General features: G+C 39.7%; 2 protein-coding genes across 8 annotated transcripts in view; one reads left to right on the plus strand and one right to left on the minus strand.

The window, feature by feature from the left end:
* CARF (calcium responsive transcription factor) overlaps positions 1-6,543 on the minus strand; it is a 90,767-nt gene extending 84,224 nt beyond the window's left edge. For 2 of the 7 annotated variants that reach the window (XM_017884388.1, XM_017884384.1), the window contains exons 1-2: positions 6,481-6,541; positions 1,139-1,302 (exon numbers count right to left, since the gene is read on the minus strand). Coding sequence is in view for 2 of the 7 variants with exons in the window: in XM_017884389.1 (XP_017739878.1) it covers positions 1,139-1,180 (42 nt within the window). In the remaining 5 variants the exon portion in view is untranslated. Of the gene's footprint in view, positions 1-1,138; positions 1,303-5,692; positions 5,774-6,108; positions 6,255-6,480 lie in introns of those variants that run through there. The other 5 variants (XM_017884391.1, XM_017884393.1, XM_017884389.1 and 2 more) reach the window with 4 other exon arrangements.
* Positions 6,544-6,579: 36 nt separating this feature from the next.
* Positions 6,580-20,538, plus strand: part of WDR12 (WD repeat domain 12) — a 33,040-nt gene continuing 19,081 nt past the window's right edge. The window contains exons 1-4 of the mRNA XM_017884394.1: positions 6,580-7,372; positions 11,042-11,136; positions 18,391-18,485; positions 19,860-19,966. Coding sequence (XP_017739883.1) covers positions 7,332-7,372; positions 11,042-11,136; positions 18,391-18,485; positions 19,860-19,966 — 338 coding nt within the window. The 5' untranslated portion in view covers positions 6,580-7,331. The remainder of the gene's footprint in view (positions 7,373-11,041; positions 11,137-18,390; positions 18,486-19,859; positions 19,967-20,538) is intronic.

Genomic DNA, 20,538 nt, shown 5'->3' on the forward strand with positions numbered 1-20,538 from the left:
AAAAGAAACTACCATCAGAGTCAACAGGCAACCTACAGAATGGGAGAAAAGTTTTGCAATCTACTCATCTGACAAAGGGCTAATATCCAGAATCTACAAATAACTCAAAGAAATTTACAAGAAAAAAACAAACAACCCCATCCAAAAGTGGGCAAAGGATATGAACAGACATTTCTCAAAAGAAGACATTCATACAGCCAACAGACACATGAAAAAATGCTCATCATTACTGGCCATCAGAGAAATGCAAATCAAAACCACAACGAGATACCATCTCACACCAGTTAGAATGGCAATCATTAAAAAGTCAGGAAATAACAGGTGCTGGAGAGGATGTGGAGAAATAGGAACACTTTTACACTGTTGGTGGGATTGTAAACTAGTTCAACCATTGTGGAAAACAGTATGGTGATTCCTCAAGGATCTAGAACTAGAAATACCATATGACCCAGCCATCCCATTACTGGGTATATACCCAAAGGATTATAAATCACGCTGCTATAAAGACACATGCACATGTATGTTTATTGTGGCACTATTCATAATAGCAAAGACTTGGAATCAACCCAAATGTCCATCAGTGACAGACGGGATTAAGAAAACGTGGCTCATATACATCATGGAATACTATGCAGCCATAAAACAGGATGAGTTCATGTCCTTTGTAAGGACATGGATGCAGCTGGAAACCATCATTCTCAGCAAACTATTTCAAGAACAGAAAACTAAATACTGCATGTTCTCACTCATAGGTGGGAATTGAACAATGAGATCACTTGGACACAGTAAGGGGAACATCATACACCAGGGCCAATGGTGGGGAGGGGGGAGGAGGGAGGGGTGATAGGTGGGAGGGGTCGCATTGGGAGTTATACCTGATGTAAATGAAGAGTTGATGGGTGCTGACGAGTTGATGGGTGCAGCACACCAACATGGCACACGTATACATATGTAACAAACGTGCACGTTATGCACATGTACCCTAGAACTTAAAGTATAATAAAAAAAAAGCTTTTTCCAACTGATAAACATAAATTGAACAAAATATCTTATACAAATTTGACTTTTTAAATATGTAATAGACAATAGTTAACTTTTAAAATAAAGTTGCTACTTTCAATTAGTTAAAAAACATTACCTTCAGATAGTGGGTCAGGTTTAAATTCCAGGCCTCAAGCATTCTACTATCCCCAGAAATGTCCTTTCTTGTCCACTGAAGTTCTTTCTTTGGGGGCACTAAATCATGATAGCTGTAGCTTCATTTATGTGAAAGCTTTAATTGGGTCTTCACAGCAGCATTTTCTGTGTAATGAGAAGGTATTTAATGTATATTTTCTTTTTCCACACATAAAGAAATGCATTAGATTTTGTTATGAAGGTTTTATTTTAAAATAACCATTATCAGCCTGGTGTGGTAGAATCATCAATTGACTCAGTTGAAAAGAACTAAAGACAAGGACTGACTTTACAGATAACTGCATGTATCTCGGGACAGATGACAATCTCTCTGTGCCTGTTTCCTTGTCTAAAATGAGGGATTTGGAATATTTAAATTCTCACATATTATAACTATCACTGAAACAAAGATGTCTAGCAAATTACATTTTCATCATGAAAATATTTACTATTACAGTATCTTTTGGAGCCACAAGAAGCTTGAAAATAAAAGCTCTTTTCCCTACGCCCTACCTCCCAAACCCTAGAATTGACTGGTTTATTTCTTAAGCAAGAAGTACTACAATTAGATAAAGAGAGTAGAAAAGAAAAAAGAAAATATTAAATATGGAGCCTAAAGTCAATGATTGGATTTCAGAAAACACACTAAAGCATTACATTTTGCTGGCAAATTGTTTTCTAGAATGTTTTGTTATCACATTTAAAAAGTGGATTTTATCTTATACCAAAAGTAAAGATTGGAAAGCATCTGTAAAATTAGTAGCTCAGTGTTTTTATTTTAGGAAGAAAAGGCTTTTGTTGTTTTATACAGTGAATGTATGGCAGAGGGGTAGCGATGATTCAGGTTGTTGTCTTATCTCTTTCAAGGACCATACTTGGGCCATTGCTGTTGTGATCTTATTCAACAGCAATTCTATCAGTTCAAAATTTTGGAGGTAATTTCTTATGTGTAATATACCAAAAAAAAAAGGTCTTAACATCCAATCATGTCCCTGAGTATCCTTCATAGACTTCTGTGTATTAAAACATTATTGTTAAAACCAGTAATCTGAGAATAAATCCCCAAACAGGATAATTAAAGAGAAAGCAGCTTGAAGTTGAGTTTAATTCCAGATATCTTGGTTAAGATCCTAAGATGTAAAACATCTTTTAATCTATTCATTATCAGCGCCAGATCTTAACTACATTAAAAAATATTGCTCGGCTGGGTGCCGGTAGCTCACACCTGTAATCCCAGCACTTTGAGAGGCCAAGGTGGGCAGATCACGAAGTCAAGAGATGGAGACCACCCTGGCCAACATGGTGAAACCCCATCTCCACTAAAAATACAAAAAAAAATTAGCTAGGTGTGGTGGTGTGTGCCTGTAGTCCTAGATACTAGGGAGGTTGAGGCAGGAAAATTGCTTGAACCTGGGAGGCGCAGGTTACAGGGAGCCAAGATCGCACCACTACACTCCAGCCTGGCGACAGAGCGAGACTCTGTTTCAAAAATCAATCAATAAATAAACAAATATTGCTCAAAAGTACTTTAGAAAATAAAATTTACCTCATCTTTTAGAGGTAGGTAAATGACATTCCTTTTATAGTAGGTACAAAATTACTACGAATTGGTGATAAAAATGAAATCAAGACTAATTCACAAATATTTTAATAGGATAATTTATTTTTAAGGATCAGTTTTAATGTTATGCTAAACATCAAAATTTTAAATGTATGCCAATATAGATAAACAACCTACATTAATTTTTAAATTTTCTGCTGGATGCAGTGGCTTATGCCTGCAATCCCAGCACTTTGGGAGGCTAAGGTGGGTGGATCTTGAGGTCAGGAGTTGGGAGGCCAGCCTGACGAACACAGTGAAATCCCGTCTCTACTTAAAAAAAAAAACAGGCCAGGTGTGGTGGCTCATGCCTGTAATCCCAGCACTTTGGGAGGCCGATCAGATAGATCAGAAGGTCAGGAGATCGAGACCATCCTGGCCACATGATGAAACCCTGTGTCTACTAAAAATACAAAAATTAGCTGGGCATGGTTGCGTGTGCCTGTAATCCCAGCTACTTGGAAGGCTGAGGCAGGAGAATCGCTTGAACCAGAGAGTCAGAGGTTGCAGTGAGCCAAGATTGCACCACTGCACTCCAGCCTGGCAACAGAGCCAGACTCCATCTCAAAAAGCAAACAACAACAACAACAAAATACAAAAATCAGCCAGGAGTGGTGGCAGGAGCCTGTAATCCCAGCTATTGGGGAGGCTGAAGCATGGGTCACTTGAACCCAGAGGCAGAGGTTGCAGTGAGATGAGATCATGCCACTGCACTTCAGCCTGGGCAACAGAGCAAGACTCTATCTCAGCCAGTGCAGTGGCTCACGCCTGTAATCCCAGCACTTTGGGAGGCCGAGGTGGGAAGATCACGAGATCAGGGGATGGAGACCATCCTGGCCAACATGGTGAAACCCCATTTCTACTAAAATACAAAAAATTAGCCGGGCGTGGTAGCAGGTGCCTGTAGTCTCAGCTACTCAGGAAGCTGAGGCAGGAGAATCACTTCAACTCGGGAGACCAAGGTTGCAGTGAGCCGAGATGGCCCCACTGCACTCCAGCCTGGCGGCAGAGGGAGACTCTGAAAAAAACCAAAAAACCACAACAAAAAACATCCCTCCATCTAAAAAAAAAAAAAAAAAAAAAGCACTTTTTAATTTTCAGAGAAAAAAAATCTAAGGCTGGTGTTCACAATGTCAATTTTATTTATGGTTTGTTCTCCCTATAAGCTTCCCTGTAATCCATTTCTACCCATTTTTTACTTTGCACAAACTTCTTTTTAACTCTTTGCTCTTTGAGAGATTTATTTTTTTATTTTTTTTGAAATCGAGTTTTGCTCTTTTCGCCCAGGCTGGAGTGAAATGGCGTTATCTTCGCTCACTGCAAACTCCATCTCCCGGGTTCAAGCGATTCTCCTGCCTCAGTCTCCCGAGTAGCTCGGATTATAGGCAGCCGCCACCATGCCTGGCTAACTTCTGTATTTTTAGTAGAGATGGGGTTTCACCATGTTGGCCAGGCTGGTCTTGAACTCCTGACCTCAGCTGATCCGCCTGCCTCAGCCTCCCAACGTCCTGGAATTAGGCTGCTCTTTGAGAGCTTTACAAATTTATTGAATCCTTACAATGACTCTGAGGTAGATCTTTTTTGTCTCTGTTTGTAGACAAGAAAACTGGAACTGACAAGAAACTTGCTTAAGATCAGAGTGCATTAGGTTTGGATTCATAACCAAACTGGAAAAAAAGAAAAACACAAAAAACAATTAGGACTCCAAAGCCCTACAGAGTCTTTGGATCCTACCATACTGTGGCATTATATGGATATAAAACTAAGAGAAATGTATTTTCCAAACTGTGGTTCTCCAGATAACAATGTGTCTCCATGAAGACCATATAGTAAATACATCTCATAAAAAATGATTACCAACCAAAAGCTTGCAATTAACGTTCCAAATAAAGAAAAAGACTCAAAGTAAAAGCATCAGCTATCCCAGGTACTGCTTGGAGGCAACACCAAACATGACACATAAATCATTGTTGAAAAAAACCGTAAAACATAATGCTGGGTATTTACTTATATTGAATGCTAAAACTAATCTTTCCTTAACTAAAGGTCTCCGTCAAATGAAAAATGTATTTTAGTCAAGTCAGGACTTCTGTTTTGCAAACCGAAAGTCTTACAGTATTAAGCATATATTCAGGTTCTTTATTTTCCTGATCTTAATTTTCAATTCAAATTAAGATCAAACTATATTGACTCTGTCAGGTACTGTATATTCTCATTTTGATAAATTTCAAATTAATGATAAAAATGAATTAACCTGCTGATCAATTATATTTTATATATATTTTAACCAATGATATATTATCAGTAAGTACAGATTCAATGGCAAGATTTCATTAAGAAAGCGTTTCAAGCTTCAGGTGCCCACGACTTATTTAATGTGTAAATCCTCACCACTACAATAACCACATAGTTAAACGACCATCACTTCCATTAGCAAGCCCAAGCCTAATAAGTGATCTCCTGGACTTCAGCACAGAGGTTTTCTAATTTTATTCCTCCACTCAATGTGGCTATTCTCCCTTACCCATTCACGCTGGCAAAGCTTCTAGTTAAACTGGAATTGGTAACTATTATGATAATAATTTAACATATACTGAGTGCTTCCCATGCCGCAGTTAATGCTTACACTTGATAAAAGTGTGGCACAGAAAGGTTAATCAAGTAGCAGAGGCAGGATATGAACCCAGGAATTCTGGTTCCAGGTCCCGCATTCCGAGCTACAAAGGTGAGTAAACTCAAAAGAGTCCTACTTTTATTGTCATTGCTCTCTAATAAAAATTATTTTTTTCTTCCAATTGTTTAAATCTCTTCTCATTCTCTATTTAAATATTAGGAGTTCATTTAAATATTAGGCGTCTACCTTACAGTACGACATCTTTAAATAACGTAAAAAAGGAAAGCTTTAGTTGTCTTCACCTGCACACATACCGCTCTGCCCACAAATTTTGCAATCCAGTTCTGCCTGATTCTAAACTGCTTGTCTCTTGAAGCGAATGCCTTAAAAAGTGACATTGGGATCAGGATAGTTATCTCCATCCATCCTCCCTCAGAAACACAAGTATATTACAGTAATTCTTGGGAATATTGAGAACAAGACATAGGCCTTTGGGTAACTTCAGGACAAAAAAGGCAAAAAGTCAGGGAGAAGGTGTGGGAGGATGATTTTCCCCTTCTAAACATAAGGTATAAAAGGGCTCAGAAAGAGAAAAAGAACCCTAAAAAGCAAGGTGCGGGTAGGCGTGAGGGACCACACACTGGGCGCTCCCAAGGGGTCCCGCTCCTTCTCCGCGGCGATGGCGCATCCTTGGGCTCAGCAACCCTCCTCAACACACCTAACCTCCTCCTTCTCCAGCCTGTCCCTCGGGGGCCTGCGAGCCCCGTCCCAGGCCGGGGGTCGGAAGCCCTGCCATGTAGGACCCCGAAAAGGCTCCCCGGCGTGGCGCGGAGGGCACCGCCAGTGACTGGCTACGGCTGGGGGCGGGGGCCGGCAGTTGCTCGGAGCTTCAGCGGGTCAGGAGGTGACGGGAGGAGGAGGAGGCAGGAGGAAGAAAGGGGGGGTTGGGAGGTAGCGTCTGGTAGGTCTGCGCAGACAGCGCTGCCAAACCTCTGACTCCTCCAGTCCTGCCGCCGCCGATAGCCCCACAAGGCGAGATGGGAGGTCCGCCGGAGCAGAGGGGAGAAAATTCAAAACGAGTCTACTCAACCTCGTCTTGGCTCCGAGGCCCCGCCATGGAGACCAGCATAATGCGCAGGCGCACCCCACCGGGAACGCGCAGCGCAGTCCCACGAGAGTAAGACCACTGTCGGCCACCGTCGACCGTTTCCTCTCCCATTGGTTCTTTTTTTCGTATTTCCGCCTCTTTCCTCTCTCTAAAACCCGCAGTTAGAGGCGAGACTTAGGAAAAACCTCTGCCGAGTGAGACTCTGGTTGGCAATATGTATGAGAGAAAAAAAAAAAAACAACTGGCAAGGCGTTAGTCAAGAAAAACTGAAGACAGAGGAAATTTGATATCTGGCTGGAATCTGGAGGATTTAATGCAAATAAGATATTCTGAGGGCAGCGTGGCAGTAAAAGACTACAATTCCCAGTGGTCACAGCGTTTGAGAAGCGATGCTTTCTGAGACTTGTAGTAACTAGGAGCTGTGTTTGAACTAAGGCTCAGGACAGCCTCTTGAAAAAAAATTTTTTATTAATAAAGCGGATTTCAATGAGATCTTTTTCCTAATCGGTAACAGGCCCACATGTATGGGAAGAATTCTAACAATGATTAAAGGGACATGCTACCTTTAAGACTATGCTTTTCTAATCGATGACTCCTAAATCTAGGAGTAGGTAGTCGATGTTTGTGGTCTGGCCGTCTGTAGAAGGGCAGCCTCGTGCTTTCTGCGGAGGAGACCGGAGGAGAGAAAGCAGAGTCCAAGCTTAGACTGCAGCTCCTCGCTTACCTGTGCAGTCTAATTTTGAGCTGCCTCTTTGTAGTCCTACAAGACAGGAGCTCCCTGTTGTGGATCTGCTAACCGACGTTTCCGTGGACAAGTCGTGTGTGTACTCGCCATGGCTCAGCTCCAAACACGCTTCTACACTGATAACAAGAAGTAAGTAAGCGTTCCACCCTTCGCTCCCTTCCCCAGTTCCTTTCCGACCACCCCTTTGGTATGACCTTGCGGATCCCTGGTTGTTTCTGCTGTCATCCCCACCCTTTTTTCTGAGATTACCTCCTTTCTAACCGGCTTCGCAGATTCTATATAATTTGAATTGTGACTGTGGAGGAGACTGAAGGGCTTCAGGTTTGCTTTCTCAATGAAACATTTTATATGTGTAATTTAAAATGAACAGTGGGCCTTGTCGTTATAGGGTGTCTGCTAGTGGTAGTTCACAGTTTTTGAAAACACGTCTTTTTTTTTTTTTAAGTAGGTGATAGAAGATGCTTTTCTAAACCAGGTTAGAAAGTGGAGCTCTGATCATGGGGTTATGGTAGAGTTGGTTTTTGATAAGTATGAAGTCGATTTAGTTACTGATTTATTTTTATATATACATGTATATACTATAAATATATACTTTATCATGTATTTATGTATAAGTCGCATTAATATATAAACGTAAACATATTTACCATTTTTATATATCTATATAGATATATAAACATTTTAACCAGTGGTCTCAAGGTCTGTTAGCACTCATTCGAAAACTAATTATATGCTGCCTTGTGGTATATATTGCATTGTTAGTTTTCTTTGTGTTTGCCTGGTCTCTTCCAACTATATTGGAGGTCTCTTGAGGGCAGGGACTATATATTAAGCTTCTTGGATTGGCTGAGTCAACAAAAAATGTCACATTTTTCAGTGAAAATGATAATACATATTTGTTGTGTTAATAAGCTAAAGTTAGCCATAAACTAGGAGACTCCCACCTGAGTTATACCTGTGGTTTTGTTTGTAGCTTTATGAGGGGAGCTAGTAAATAATCTTCTCTCCTCTTGTATTGTTGCTGAAAGTATACGTAAATCGTATCATCAATGCACCTGAATAGATGTACTTATATACAGAGCCTTAATGCTTCTCTAGGAATATAGCGATGCATTAACATAACCACTGTGTATTTTAATTGAAAGTAGGTTTTTTTGTTTTTCTTAAAATAACATTTTTTGAAATATTTGGGGCTTTTGTTTGTTTGTTTTGGTTCTTTTGGAGACAGAGTCTCACTCTGTTGCCCAGGCTGGACTGCAGTGGAGGGATCTTGGCTCACTGCAACCTCCGTCTCCCGGGCTCAAACAGTCTTCCCACCTCAGCCTCCCGAGTAGCTGGAATTACAGGCATGTACCACCAAGCCTGGCTAATTTTTGTATTTTTAGTAGAGTCAGGAATTTGCATTGGTGGCCATGCTGGTCTCGAACTCCTGGCCTCAAGCAATCCGCCCACCTTGGTCTCCCAAACTCCTGGAGTTACAGGCATGACCCACTGCGTCCAGCCTTGAGATAATTGTTGATTGACATGAAGTTGTAAGAGATAATAGGACACAGTGCTTTAACCCCTGAAATGAATGGATACATGTCATATGTGTGTTTGAATTTAGGCCCTCCAAAAGGTTAAAAAAAGTAGAAATTAAAATTCTCTGCAGGGCGCTGTGGCTCATGTCTGTAATCCCAGCAGTTTGGGAGGCGGAGGAAGGCAAATTGCTATCTCAGAAGTTTGAGACTAGCCTGAGCAACATGGTGAATCAGGAGTTTGAGACCAGCCTGAGCAACATGGTGAAACCCCGTCTCTACCAAAATTACAAAAACTTAGCCAGGCATGGTGGTGCCCACCTGTGGTCCCAGCTACTTAAGAGGCTGAGGTGGGAGGATTGCTTGAGCCTAAGAGGCAGAGGTTGCAGTGAGCCAGGATCAGTTCAACTGTACTCCAGCCTGGCGAACATAGTGAGACTCTGTCTCAAAAAAATAAATAAATAAATAAAATTCTTGCTTTTTCTTTTTGCTTAACATTTTGGTCAGTAAAATGGTGTGGTGGGGGGGCTAACTGTCACACACACAAGAATATACATATATGTGAATTATATACATAAATGTATAGCTATAGCCTTATTGCTTAAAGTGTTGTTTGAGGATCATCAGCACCATATTTGCAGAGTTGTGCAACCATCGCCACAGTCAATTTTAGAACATTTTTCATCATCCTTGAGCTGTGTATTAAATAATACCCCCAACTCTAGGCAACCACTGATCTGCTTTCTAGCTCTGTAACTTTATCTCTTCTGGACATTTTGTATAAATGGAATTATATAATGTGATCTTTTGTGACTGGCTTCTTTCACTTACTATGATTTTTAAAAAATGGTTTAACTATGTCATAGTATATGTTAGCACTTCATTCCTTTCTATGGCCAAATAATAGGCCATTAAATGGATGTACCATGTTTTTCCATTCATCAGCTGGTGGGCATTTAGGTTGTTTATACCTTTTATCTATTATGAATAGTTGTTATGTGAACACTCATGTACAAGTTTTCTTGTGGATGTATGTTTTCATTTCTCTTGCATATATACTTAGAAGTGGAGTTTTTGGGTCAGATGTAATTCCATGTTTGACTTTTTGAGGAACTGCCAGACTGGTTTTCAAACCAACTGGACCATTTTACATTACTGCAAGCAATAACCAGGGTTCCAGTTGCTCCCTATTTTCACTGACACTTGTTATTAGCTGTCTTTTTAATTATAGCACCCGAGTGGATGTGAAATTATATTTCCTTGTGTTTGATTGGCATTTCCCAGATGACTAGTGATGAGCGTTTTCATGTCCCTATTTGGCCATTTAAAAAATTGTGTTGTCTTTTTATTATTGAGTTGTAAGTGTGCTTAATATAGTTTAGATACAAGTTCCTTATCAGACACATGATTTGCTAATATTTTCTCACAGTCTCTCTTATAAGAGTCTCCTAATCTGCCTCCTGTCATGTGTTCCTCTATTTCAGCATCCACTGTGCAGCCAGAAAGATCTAACTAAATAAAATCTGATGATATTTCTAATTTGCACTGCTATGATAGTTCTTCATTGCCCGCAAAAAAGAAGTGAAAATGATTTCACATAATATTTGAAGCACTCCATGTGTATCTCTTTAGCCTTTGGTCACTTTAGAGCAAAATCAGACTTTCTGGAAATGGCTGGTTGGGCAGTTTAACAACTCCTAGCTATTTTTTTGATGTTCTCCCTGCTTTCCTGCACACTGCTTCTTCCAGCCTGCCCTTCCCTCACCTGGCAAAAACTCACTTCTCTTTTGAGACAGGGTCTTTCTGTGTCACCCAGGCTGGAGTGCAGTGCAGTGGTGTGATCTCAGCTCACCACAACCTCCACCTCCTGGGCTCAGGCAGTCCTCCCACCTCAGCCTCCCAAGTAGCTGGGACTACAGGCACATGATACCACGCCTGGCTAATCACTTTTCTGAATGTAGCTGAACATTTATCTTTTTTGTGCATCCTTTCAGGGCCTGCTCCCCTGCCCTCCTTTTCTCTGGTTAAAATGACCTGTGATGTCTTTGTTCTGTTTATACATGTCACCTAATGACATTGTTCTTGTATGACTTCATTCTATTTGATTACCAGACTTCAACCTCTTCTTAGAACAGAGATCATGTTTTAATTTATTTTTGTTTACAACATGTAGCAAAATGTCTGGAATTTATTTACCCAATAAATGTATGTTGGATTCGTAAAAGCATATTTGTTCAAATATCTGTAGACTTGATCTTGACATATCATTTCCTTTTTATAGATATGCTGTAGATGATGTTCCCTTCTCAATCCCTGCCGCCTCTGAAATTGCTGACCTTAGTAACATCATCAATAAACTACTAAAGGACAGAAATGGTGGGTATACATGCTTAGGAGAGGACGCAATGCCACTGATTACTCTAAAATGCATTATGTTTTTAGTTCCTTTTTTGGCCTTATGATACTGTATGAATTTTGTAATGGTAAAATTTGTAAGTTATAAAGTACAGGTTCTTCTGCTGGATAATACTGTAAATACTGCTTTGAAAGAAAAGTTTTCAGAAAAAAATGTTTCTGTTTAACCTGTTTTTGAGGCAGTGTGGATATATGGTGGTTGTAGTTAAGGAATAAAGATTTTGGTATAAAGTTGTAATATAGAGGTAATCAAGACATTGATTGTTCTACAGAAGACTGAGTTATGTAGGCATGAAGCAAGCGTTTTAGTGCTTAGGCCCCACCTGCTAGTGAAGCACAAAGCAAAATGACAATATCAGTATTTGAGTGTTTAGTGTAATATCAAAATGCCAGTATGAATACCAGTATTTTATTTTTTGTGTCCAGAATTCATTTAAAAAAAGAGTATAGCAAAACACGCAAGAATATAAAACGTTTAAAAGATACAAATATTAAATATATACTGTGGTACTAATATATTTGCCCATTAAATTAATATGAACAATGTATGTAAAAATATAAATGAAATCAGATTGGCTATGAGTTAATAATTGTTGAAGTTTGTAATCCCAGCACTTTGGGAGGCTGAGGCGGGTAGATCATGGGATCAGGAGTTTGAGATCAGCCTGACCAACATGGTGAAACCCCGTCTCAACCTAAAAATACAAAAATCAGCTGGGCGTGGTGGCACATGCCTGTAATCCCAGCTACTCGAGAGGCTGAGGCAGGAGAATTGCTTGAACCCGGGAGGCGGAGGTTGCGGTGAGCCAAGATCGTGCCATTGCACTCCAGCCTGGGTGACAGAGGGAATCTCAAAAAAAAAAGAAAAAATTGTTAAAGTTTGTATTATTTTCTGTATCTCATTGTCGTTTTGATTGATATTTCTGAATTTTTCCATATGTATTAAACTTTCTATAATAATATATATATATATATTTTGTATTTTTTAGTAGAGACGGGGTTTCACCGTGTTAGCCAGGATGGTCTTGATCTCGTGACCTCATGATCCGCCCGTCTTGGCCTCCCAAAGTACTGGGATTACAGGCTTGAGCCACCACGCCCAGCCTATAATAAAATACTTTTTAAAAAGTAAAGAAACATTGCGTAAAATAGAGAAAATTTAAACATGAAACATTAAGCAATTCTCCTGCCTCAGCCTCCAGAGTAGCTGAAGTTACAGGTGCCCGCTACCACGCCTGGCTAATTTTTTGTATTTTTAGTAGAAATGGGGTTTTACCATGTTGGCGAGGCTGGTCTTGAACTCCTGACCTCAGGTGATCCACCCTCCTGGGCCTCCCAAAGTGCTGGGATTACATGTGTGAGTCACCATGCTAGCCAGAGGCAAGTGTATTTTTATGCAGACGTTTCCAATGCTGCAGAGCTCTTCTGACTCTACCCTAGTTGGAGGAATGGGGAGGTAAGAGTTATACGCTAATGTGTAATATTTTCCTCATCTTCGTCTTCAAATAATCACATAAGTTTTTTGTGAAATTTGAGATGATGTTTTCAAGCAACCTTATGGGCTTGGGGTGGGGGAGGAGGGGACAGGGTCTGCAATATTTTTATTGCTAGCAAGTTACCGTTCAGTATTCAATATTCAAGTATATTTACATAGCATTTCCTGTTGATTCTTGTCTTTGTTTTCATCATGGATATATAGAGATTCCGATGCATAGTTACCTTTATAAATTTCAAAACTGTTATGTAGTCTATTTGTTGAAAAAGTCTTTGAACTAAAATAAGAAATATTCTTTTTAATTTTGTAGGTACATGGTAGGTGTATCTATTTATGGGGTACATTATATATTTTGATACAGGCATATAAGGTGTAATAATCACGTCAGGGTAAATGAGGTATCCATTACCTCAAGCATTTATCCTTTGTGTTACAAACAATCCAGTTATGCTCTTTGTTATTTTTAAATGTATAATTAAATTATTGACTATGGTCACCCAGTTGTGCTGTCAAATACTAGATCTTATTTATTCTTTCAATTTTTTGTACCCATTAACCATCCATTCCCACTTGCCTCTCATTTCCCCCACTACCGTTCTCAGCGTCTGGTAACTATCCTTCTACTCTGTATCTCCATGAGTTCAATTGTTTTAATTTTTTGCTCCCACAAATAAGTGAGAATATGCAAAGTTTGTTTTCTGTGCCTGGCCTATATCACTGAACATAATGACCTCCAGTTCTACCCATGTTGCTGCAAATGACAGGATTTCATTCTTTTTTATGGCTGAATAGTACTCCATTATGTAGAAGTACTAATATCCTGATTTCTTTACCTTTGAGTATATACCTAGCAGTCCTATTGCTGGATCATATGGTAGCTCTATTTTTAGTTTTTTCAAGAATCTCCAAACTGTTCTCCATAGTGGTTGTACTAATTTACATCCCCACGAAGGTTTATGAGGGGTCCCTTTTCTCCATATCCTCACCAGCATTTGTTATTGCCTGACTTTTAGATAAAAGCCATTTTGGCCGGGCGCGGTGGCTCACACCTGTAATCCCAGCACTTTGGGAGGCTGAGGTGAGTGGATCACAAAGTCATGAATTCAAGACTAGCCTGGCCAACATGGTGAAACCCCATCTCTACTAAAAATTCAAAAATTAGCTGGGTGTGGTGGCGGGTGCCTGTAATCCCAGCTACTCGGGAGGCTGAGGCAGGAGAATTGCTTGAACCCGGGAGGCGGAGGTGCAGTGAACTGAGCTCATGCCACTGCACTCCAGCCTGGGTGACAGAGCAGGACTCTGTCTTGTGGGGGGAGGGGGGAAGCCATTTTAACTGGGGTGAAATGATATCTCATTGTAGTTTTGATTTATATTTCACTGATGATCAATGATAGTGAGCACCTTTTCATATGCCTGTTTGCCATTTGAATGTTTTCTTTTGAGAAATGTATGTTCAAACCTTTTGCCCAACTTTTAATCAGATTATTACAGTTTTTCCTACAGAGTTTTTTGAGCTCCTTATGTATTCTGGTTATTAATTCCTTGTCAGATGGGTATTTGGCAAATAATTACTCCCATTCTGTGGGTTGTCTCTTCACTTTGTTAATTGTTTCCTTTGCTGTGCTTTTTAACCTGAGGGGATCCCATTTGTCCTTTTCTGCTTTGATTGCCTGTGCTTGTGTGGTATTACTCAAGAAATTTTTGCCCACACCACTGTCCTGGGGAGTTTCCCTAATGTTTTATTGTATTAGTTTCATAGTTTGAGGTCTTAGAAATATTTAAGTCTTTAATACCTTTTGTTCTGATTTTTGTATATGGCGAGAGATAGGGGTCTAGTTTCATTTTTTTTTGCATATGGATACCTAGTTTTCCCAGCACCATTATTGAAGAGACTGTTCCCCAGTGTAGGTTTGAATTCACTGTGGATGTGTGGATTTGTTTTGGCTTCTCTATTCTGTTCCATTGGTGTATGTGTCTGTTTTTATGCCAGTACCATGCTGTTTTGGTTACTATAGGTCTGTAGTATAATTTGAAGTCAGGTAATGTGATTCCTCCAGGTGTGTTCTTTTTGCTTAAGATAGCTTTGGCTATTCTGGGTCTTTTGTGGTTCCATGTAAATTTTAGGATTTTTTTTTTTTTTTTTTTTTTTTGTGAAGTATGTCATTGGTATTTTGATAAGGATTGCATGGAATCTGTAGGTTGCTTTGGGTACTATGGACATCTTAACAATGTTAATTCTTCCAATCCACGATCCTGGAATATCTTTCCATTTTTTTGTGTCCTCTTCAATTTCTTTTTTTCTTTTTCTTTTCTTTTTTTTTTTTGAGACGGAGTTTCACACTTGTTGCCCAGGTTGGAGTGTAATCACATAATCTCAGCTCACTGCAACCTCCACCTCCCGGGTTCAAGCGATTCTCCTGCCTCAGCCTCCTGAGTAGCTGGGATTACAGGTGCCTGCCACCACGCCCAGCTAATTTTTGTATTTTTAGTAGAGACTTGGTTTCCCCATGTTGGCCAGGCTGGTTGCAAACTCCTGACCTCAGGTGATCCACCCACCTGAGCCTCCCAAAGTTCTGGGATTACAGGCATGAGCCACTGCACGCAGCCCTCTTCGATGTCTTTCATCAATGTTTTGTAGTTTTTGTTGTAGAGATCTTTCACTTCTTTGGTTAATTCCTAGGTATTTTATTTGTGGCTACTGTAAGTAGAAATACTTTCTTGATTTCTTTTTCTGATTGTTCGCTGTTAGCATATAGAAACGCTACTGATTTTTGTATCATGCAACTTTACTGAATTTATCAGTCCTAATTAGTTTTTGGTAAAATAAAGATTACACCAAATATAAGATTATATCATTGATTTTCCCAAATATAAGACCAAATCATCTGCAGACAAGGATAATGTGACTTCTTCTTCTCCAATTTGGATGCCCTTCCTTCCTTCCTTCTTTCCTTCCTTCCTTCCTCCCTTCCTCCCTTCCTCTCTTCTTTCCTTCCTTTCCCTCCCCTCCCCTCCCCTCCCCTCCTTCCTGTCTGATTGCTCTAGCTAGGACTTCCATTGCTGTGTTGAATAACAGTGGTGAAAGTGGGCATCCTTATCATGTTCCAGATGTTAGAGGAAAAGCTTTCAGTTTTTTCCCCCATTTAGTATGGGAGTCTATATGTTCCAGATGTTAGAGGAAAGGCTTTCAGTTTTTTTCCCCATTTAGTATGGGAGTCTATTATATTTGGCTTTTATTATGTTGAAGTATGTTTTCTATACCCAGTTTTTTGAGGGCTTTTATCATGAAAGGATGTTGGATTTTATCAAATGCTTTTTCAGCATCAGTTGAAATGATTATATGCTTTTTGTCCTTCATTCTGTTGATATGATGTATATATTAGGGTTCTTTAGAGGGACAGGACTAATAGAATAGATGTATATATGAAAGGGTTTGCTTTTTTGTTTGTTTGTTTGTTTGTTTCTTTGTTTTGAGACAGTCTCGCTCTGTCACCAGGCTAGGGTGCAATGACACGATCTCGGCTCACTGCAACCTCTGCCTCCCAGGATCAAGCAATTCTCCTGCTTCAGCCTCCCGAGTAGCTGGGAGTACAGGTGCGTGCCACCAAACCCGGCTGGCTAATTTTTGTATTTTTAGTAGAGACTGGGTTTCACCATGCTGGCCAGGCTGGTCTTGAACTCCTGACCTCATGAGGCTGCCCACCTTGGCCTCCCAAAATACTGGGATTATAGGCGTGAAACACTGCGCCCAGCTGAAAGGGAGTTTATCAAGGAGTATTGACTCACACAATCACAAGGTGAAGTCCCACAATAGGCTGTCTGCAAGCTGAGGAGCAAGGAAGCCAGTCCCAGTCCCAAAACCTCAAAAGTAGGGAAGCCGGCAGTACAGCCTTCAGTCTGTGGCTGAAGACCCGAGAGTCCCTGGCAAACCACTGGTCCAAGAATCCAAAAGCTGAAGAACTTGGAGTCCAATGTTTGAGGGCAGGAAGCATCTAGCACAGGAGTAAGATAAAGGCCTGAAGACTCATCCAGTCTAGTCCTTCCACATTCCTCTGCCTCCTTTTATCCTAGCCATTCCGGCAGCTGATTAGATGGTACCTACCCAGATTGAGGGTAGGTCTGCCTCTCCCATTCCACTGACTCAAATGTTCATCTCCTTTGGCATCACCCTCACAGACACATGCAGGAACAATACTTGCATCCTTCAATCCAATGAAGTTGACACTCAGTGATAACCATCACAGTGTATTACATTGATTTGTGTATGTTGAACTATTCTTGCATCCCTGGGATAAATCTTACTTGATCATGATGATCTTTTTAATGTGTTGTTGAATTTGGTTTGCAAGTATTTTGTTGAGGAAAGAATTATTCCTGTAAGAGAAGCTTTGCAATTCCAGTATGTTACCCAAATAGTTGCTTATTTTTCTAAACATATAGGCTGAACATTATTCCTTTTGTATAGACTGTTACCATATTGCAACTCTGAAAGAAATAATGAATATAAGTACAGTAGTGATTCTCAGTAGCTGTTAATCCCGATAATTAGATAAAAGACAGACAAGGAGCATTATGGTGGATGGAATCAGACTGATATAATCTGAGCCCTAAGATGGGTCTTAATATCTTAAAAAGAGACACAATCATTGGGAGGCTGAGGTGGGTGGATCACCTGAGGTCCGGAGTTTGAGACCAGACTGACCAACATGGAGAAATCCTGTCTCTACTAAAAATACAAAATCAGCTGGGCGTGGTGGCGCATGCCTGTAATCGGAGGCTGAGGCAGGAGAATGGCTTGAACCCAGCAAGTGGAGGTTGCTGTGAGCCGAGATCGCACCATTGCACTCCATCCCGAGCAACAAGAGTGAAACTCCACGTCAAAAAAAAAAAAGAGAGAGAGAGACACAACCAGATCCTATTTGCATCCTGATGGGATGTAATAGAAAATAGACAATACTGCCTATGAATATTCTTGCAAAAAAGAAACCCTGAAATCTAGCCAGGCATTTACCATTTACCTCTGACTAGTTTATAGGATATTTGTGTGATAAAGAAACATGTTAAAGGACACCTTGGAGATGGAGTCAACAAAACCTAGAATGTATGAAATGTAACAAAACAGATGACCCACTTTCATCAACAAATACATGGCAAGGAGAAAAAGAAGGAGAAACTGTTAAAGATTAAAAGAAACATTAATCAAATATAATGTATAGATTATGGATGCTGATTTTTGAAAGCTCACTGTAAAAGAACTTTGACTATTTGATATTAGAAGGAATGATTGTTAAATTTTAAAATATTGTGACTAATTTTTAAGTCCTTATATTTTAGAGATACATACTAAAGTATTTACAGATGAAATGATGTAATTTCTGAGATTTGCTTCAAAATAAACCAGCCGGGGAATGGAGGGAGGAATATAGATGATGTTCCATTAGTTGGTAGATGTCAAAATGGGCAATAGTGATGGGATTCATTGTTATTTCTCCTTTTGGATATGTTTGAAATAATAAAAGTTTTTTAAACCAAAATACACCAACAACAATAAAAAGACATTATACTAACAGAACAAAGTATTTCTGATCTTAAAAATTACAGAGAAACTCAGAGGCCACACTGGGATAATCGGTACCTGTTTGTTTTGGGAGTTCTCATATACCTCTGCCAGTATTACTTCAGATATTAAGAACAATAATTTTGTTATATATTTTCCTCAGAGTTCCACAGACATGTGGAGTTTGATTTCCTTATTAAGGGCCAATTTCTGCGAATGCCCTTGATCAAACACATGGAACTGGAGAACATCTCATCAGTAAGTTCAAATACTTGCCTTCTGTATTTCACTTAAGGCATTATTGGCTTAAACTCCTTTTAAAATCACACTGAATCTATCTTTAGTAGCAACGATTCTTTTTAATATATTGAATATATATAGTGTGTTATATATTGTGTGTATATTCTGTGTATATACTGAATATATATCGTATGTGTATATATATGTATATTCCTGTATGTTCTGTTTTGAAGCCCTCTTTTTTTGTGAGAGTGTTTTATTCAAGAAATAAATGAACACATTCTTCATATATGTGGAAGAACTGGCAAGAAAGGGAATAGCAAATATGTGTGTACAAATACTGGTGCACAGAATAACTGGGCACATATAAAAACTGTGGATTAAGTTATTATTTTTCCCTTCCTCTTATTTTCAGAGTTTCCTTATATTGCTTTTATGATTAAAATATAACTTATAGTTGTTGTTTGTTTTGTGATTTTTAAAAATTGTGGTAAAATATACATAACATAAAATTCAGAGTTTTAACCATTCTCAAGTATACAATTCAGTGGCATTAAGTACATTTACAATATTGTGCAACCATCACCATTTTCCAGAATTATTTCCTTATCCTGAACAGAAGACCTGTACCCATTAAACAATATGCTTTTATTCTTAATTTTAATGTTTTCTTATATCTTCTTTTTTTTTTTTTTTCTGAGACAGAGTCTCCATCTGTTGCCCAGGCTAGAGTGCAGTGGCACAGTCTTGGCTCACTAAAACCTCTGCCTCCTGGGTGCAAGTGATTCTTGCGCCTCAGCCTCCCAAGTAGCGGAATTACAGGCATCCACCACCACGCCTGGCTAATTTTTGTATTTTCAGTAGAGACGGTGTTTCACCATGTTGGCCAGGCACGTCTTGAACTCCTGACTTCAGGTGATCCGCCCGCCTCAGCCTCCCAAAGTAGTGGGATTATGGATGTGAGCCACTGCACCTGGCCTAAGGCTTTCTTATATTCCTTTCCCCCCTATTTTCAGCATAAGTTTCACAAGGCCATTAATATTTCTTCCTTTTAAATTTTTTATTAGGAGACAGGTCTTGCTTTGTTGCCTGGGCTGGACTTGAACTCCTAGGCTCAAGCAGTCCTCCTGCACCAGGTTTCCTAATGTTAATAGGTAGGACTACAGGTGTGAGCCACCATGCCAAGCTATTAATTCCTAATAATCACTCTTAGCTTACTGTTAGGTCAAATAAAGTTCTTGACTTTTTAAATGGCTCCAAATTTGCTGACTTATGAAGGGGACTAATATGAAGGCTATGAAGGAGATATATTAAATTGGGGTTCTTTATCTTCATAATGTAGTATTTTAAAACTGTACCATCTGACTTGTTACTGGTTTCTCTTGTGACTAGGAAGAAGTTGTGGAAATAGAATACGTGGAGAAGTATACTGCACCCCAGCCGGAGCAATGCATGTTCCATGATGACTGGATCAGTTCAATTAAAGGGGCAGAGGAATGGTATTGCCAGATTAATGCTCTTCTCTTTTTTCATTTACCTCCTTCAGTCTTTTTAAATCCATATATAAATATTTTTCTGTGATTTACTGTTATTTGTAAATTAATTTTGTGATCTCTGTATCAGTGGCCATGCCAAACAGAAAGATCTTTGCACTCAGTGTCTTCAAGAAGAAACAGGTGGTCGGGTGTGGTGGCTCACACCTGTAATCCCAACACTTTGGGAGGTCGAGGCGGGTGGATTACAAAGTCGGGAGATTGAGACCATCCTGGCTAGCATGGCGAAACCCTGTCTCTACTAAAAAAAATACAAAAAATTAGCCGGGCGTGGTGGCAAGTGCCTGTAGTCCCAGCTACTCGGAAGGCTGAAGCAGGAGAATGGCGTGAACCTGGGGAGTGGAGCTTGCAGTGAGCCGAGATGGCCCCACTGTACTCCAGCCTGGGCGACAGAACGAGACTGCGTCTCAAAAAAAAAAAAGAAAAGAAGAAACAGGTATTTATTAATGGATACTCTTCTGTTCTGGTCAAGATGTAATAGTAACAATTATTGTTGTCTTTTTTTTTTTTTTTTTTTT

This window comes from Rhinopithecus bieti, unplaced genomic scaffold (assembly GCF_001698545.2).
Source record: "Rhinopithecus bieti isolate Rb0 unplaced genomic scaffold, ASM169854v2 scaffold_14229, whole genome shotgun sequence".
Classification (NCBI taxonomy): Eukaryota; Metazoa; Chordata; class Mammalia; order Primates; family Cercopithecidae; genus Rhinopithecus; species Rhinopithecus bieti.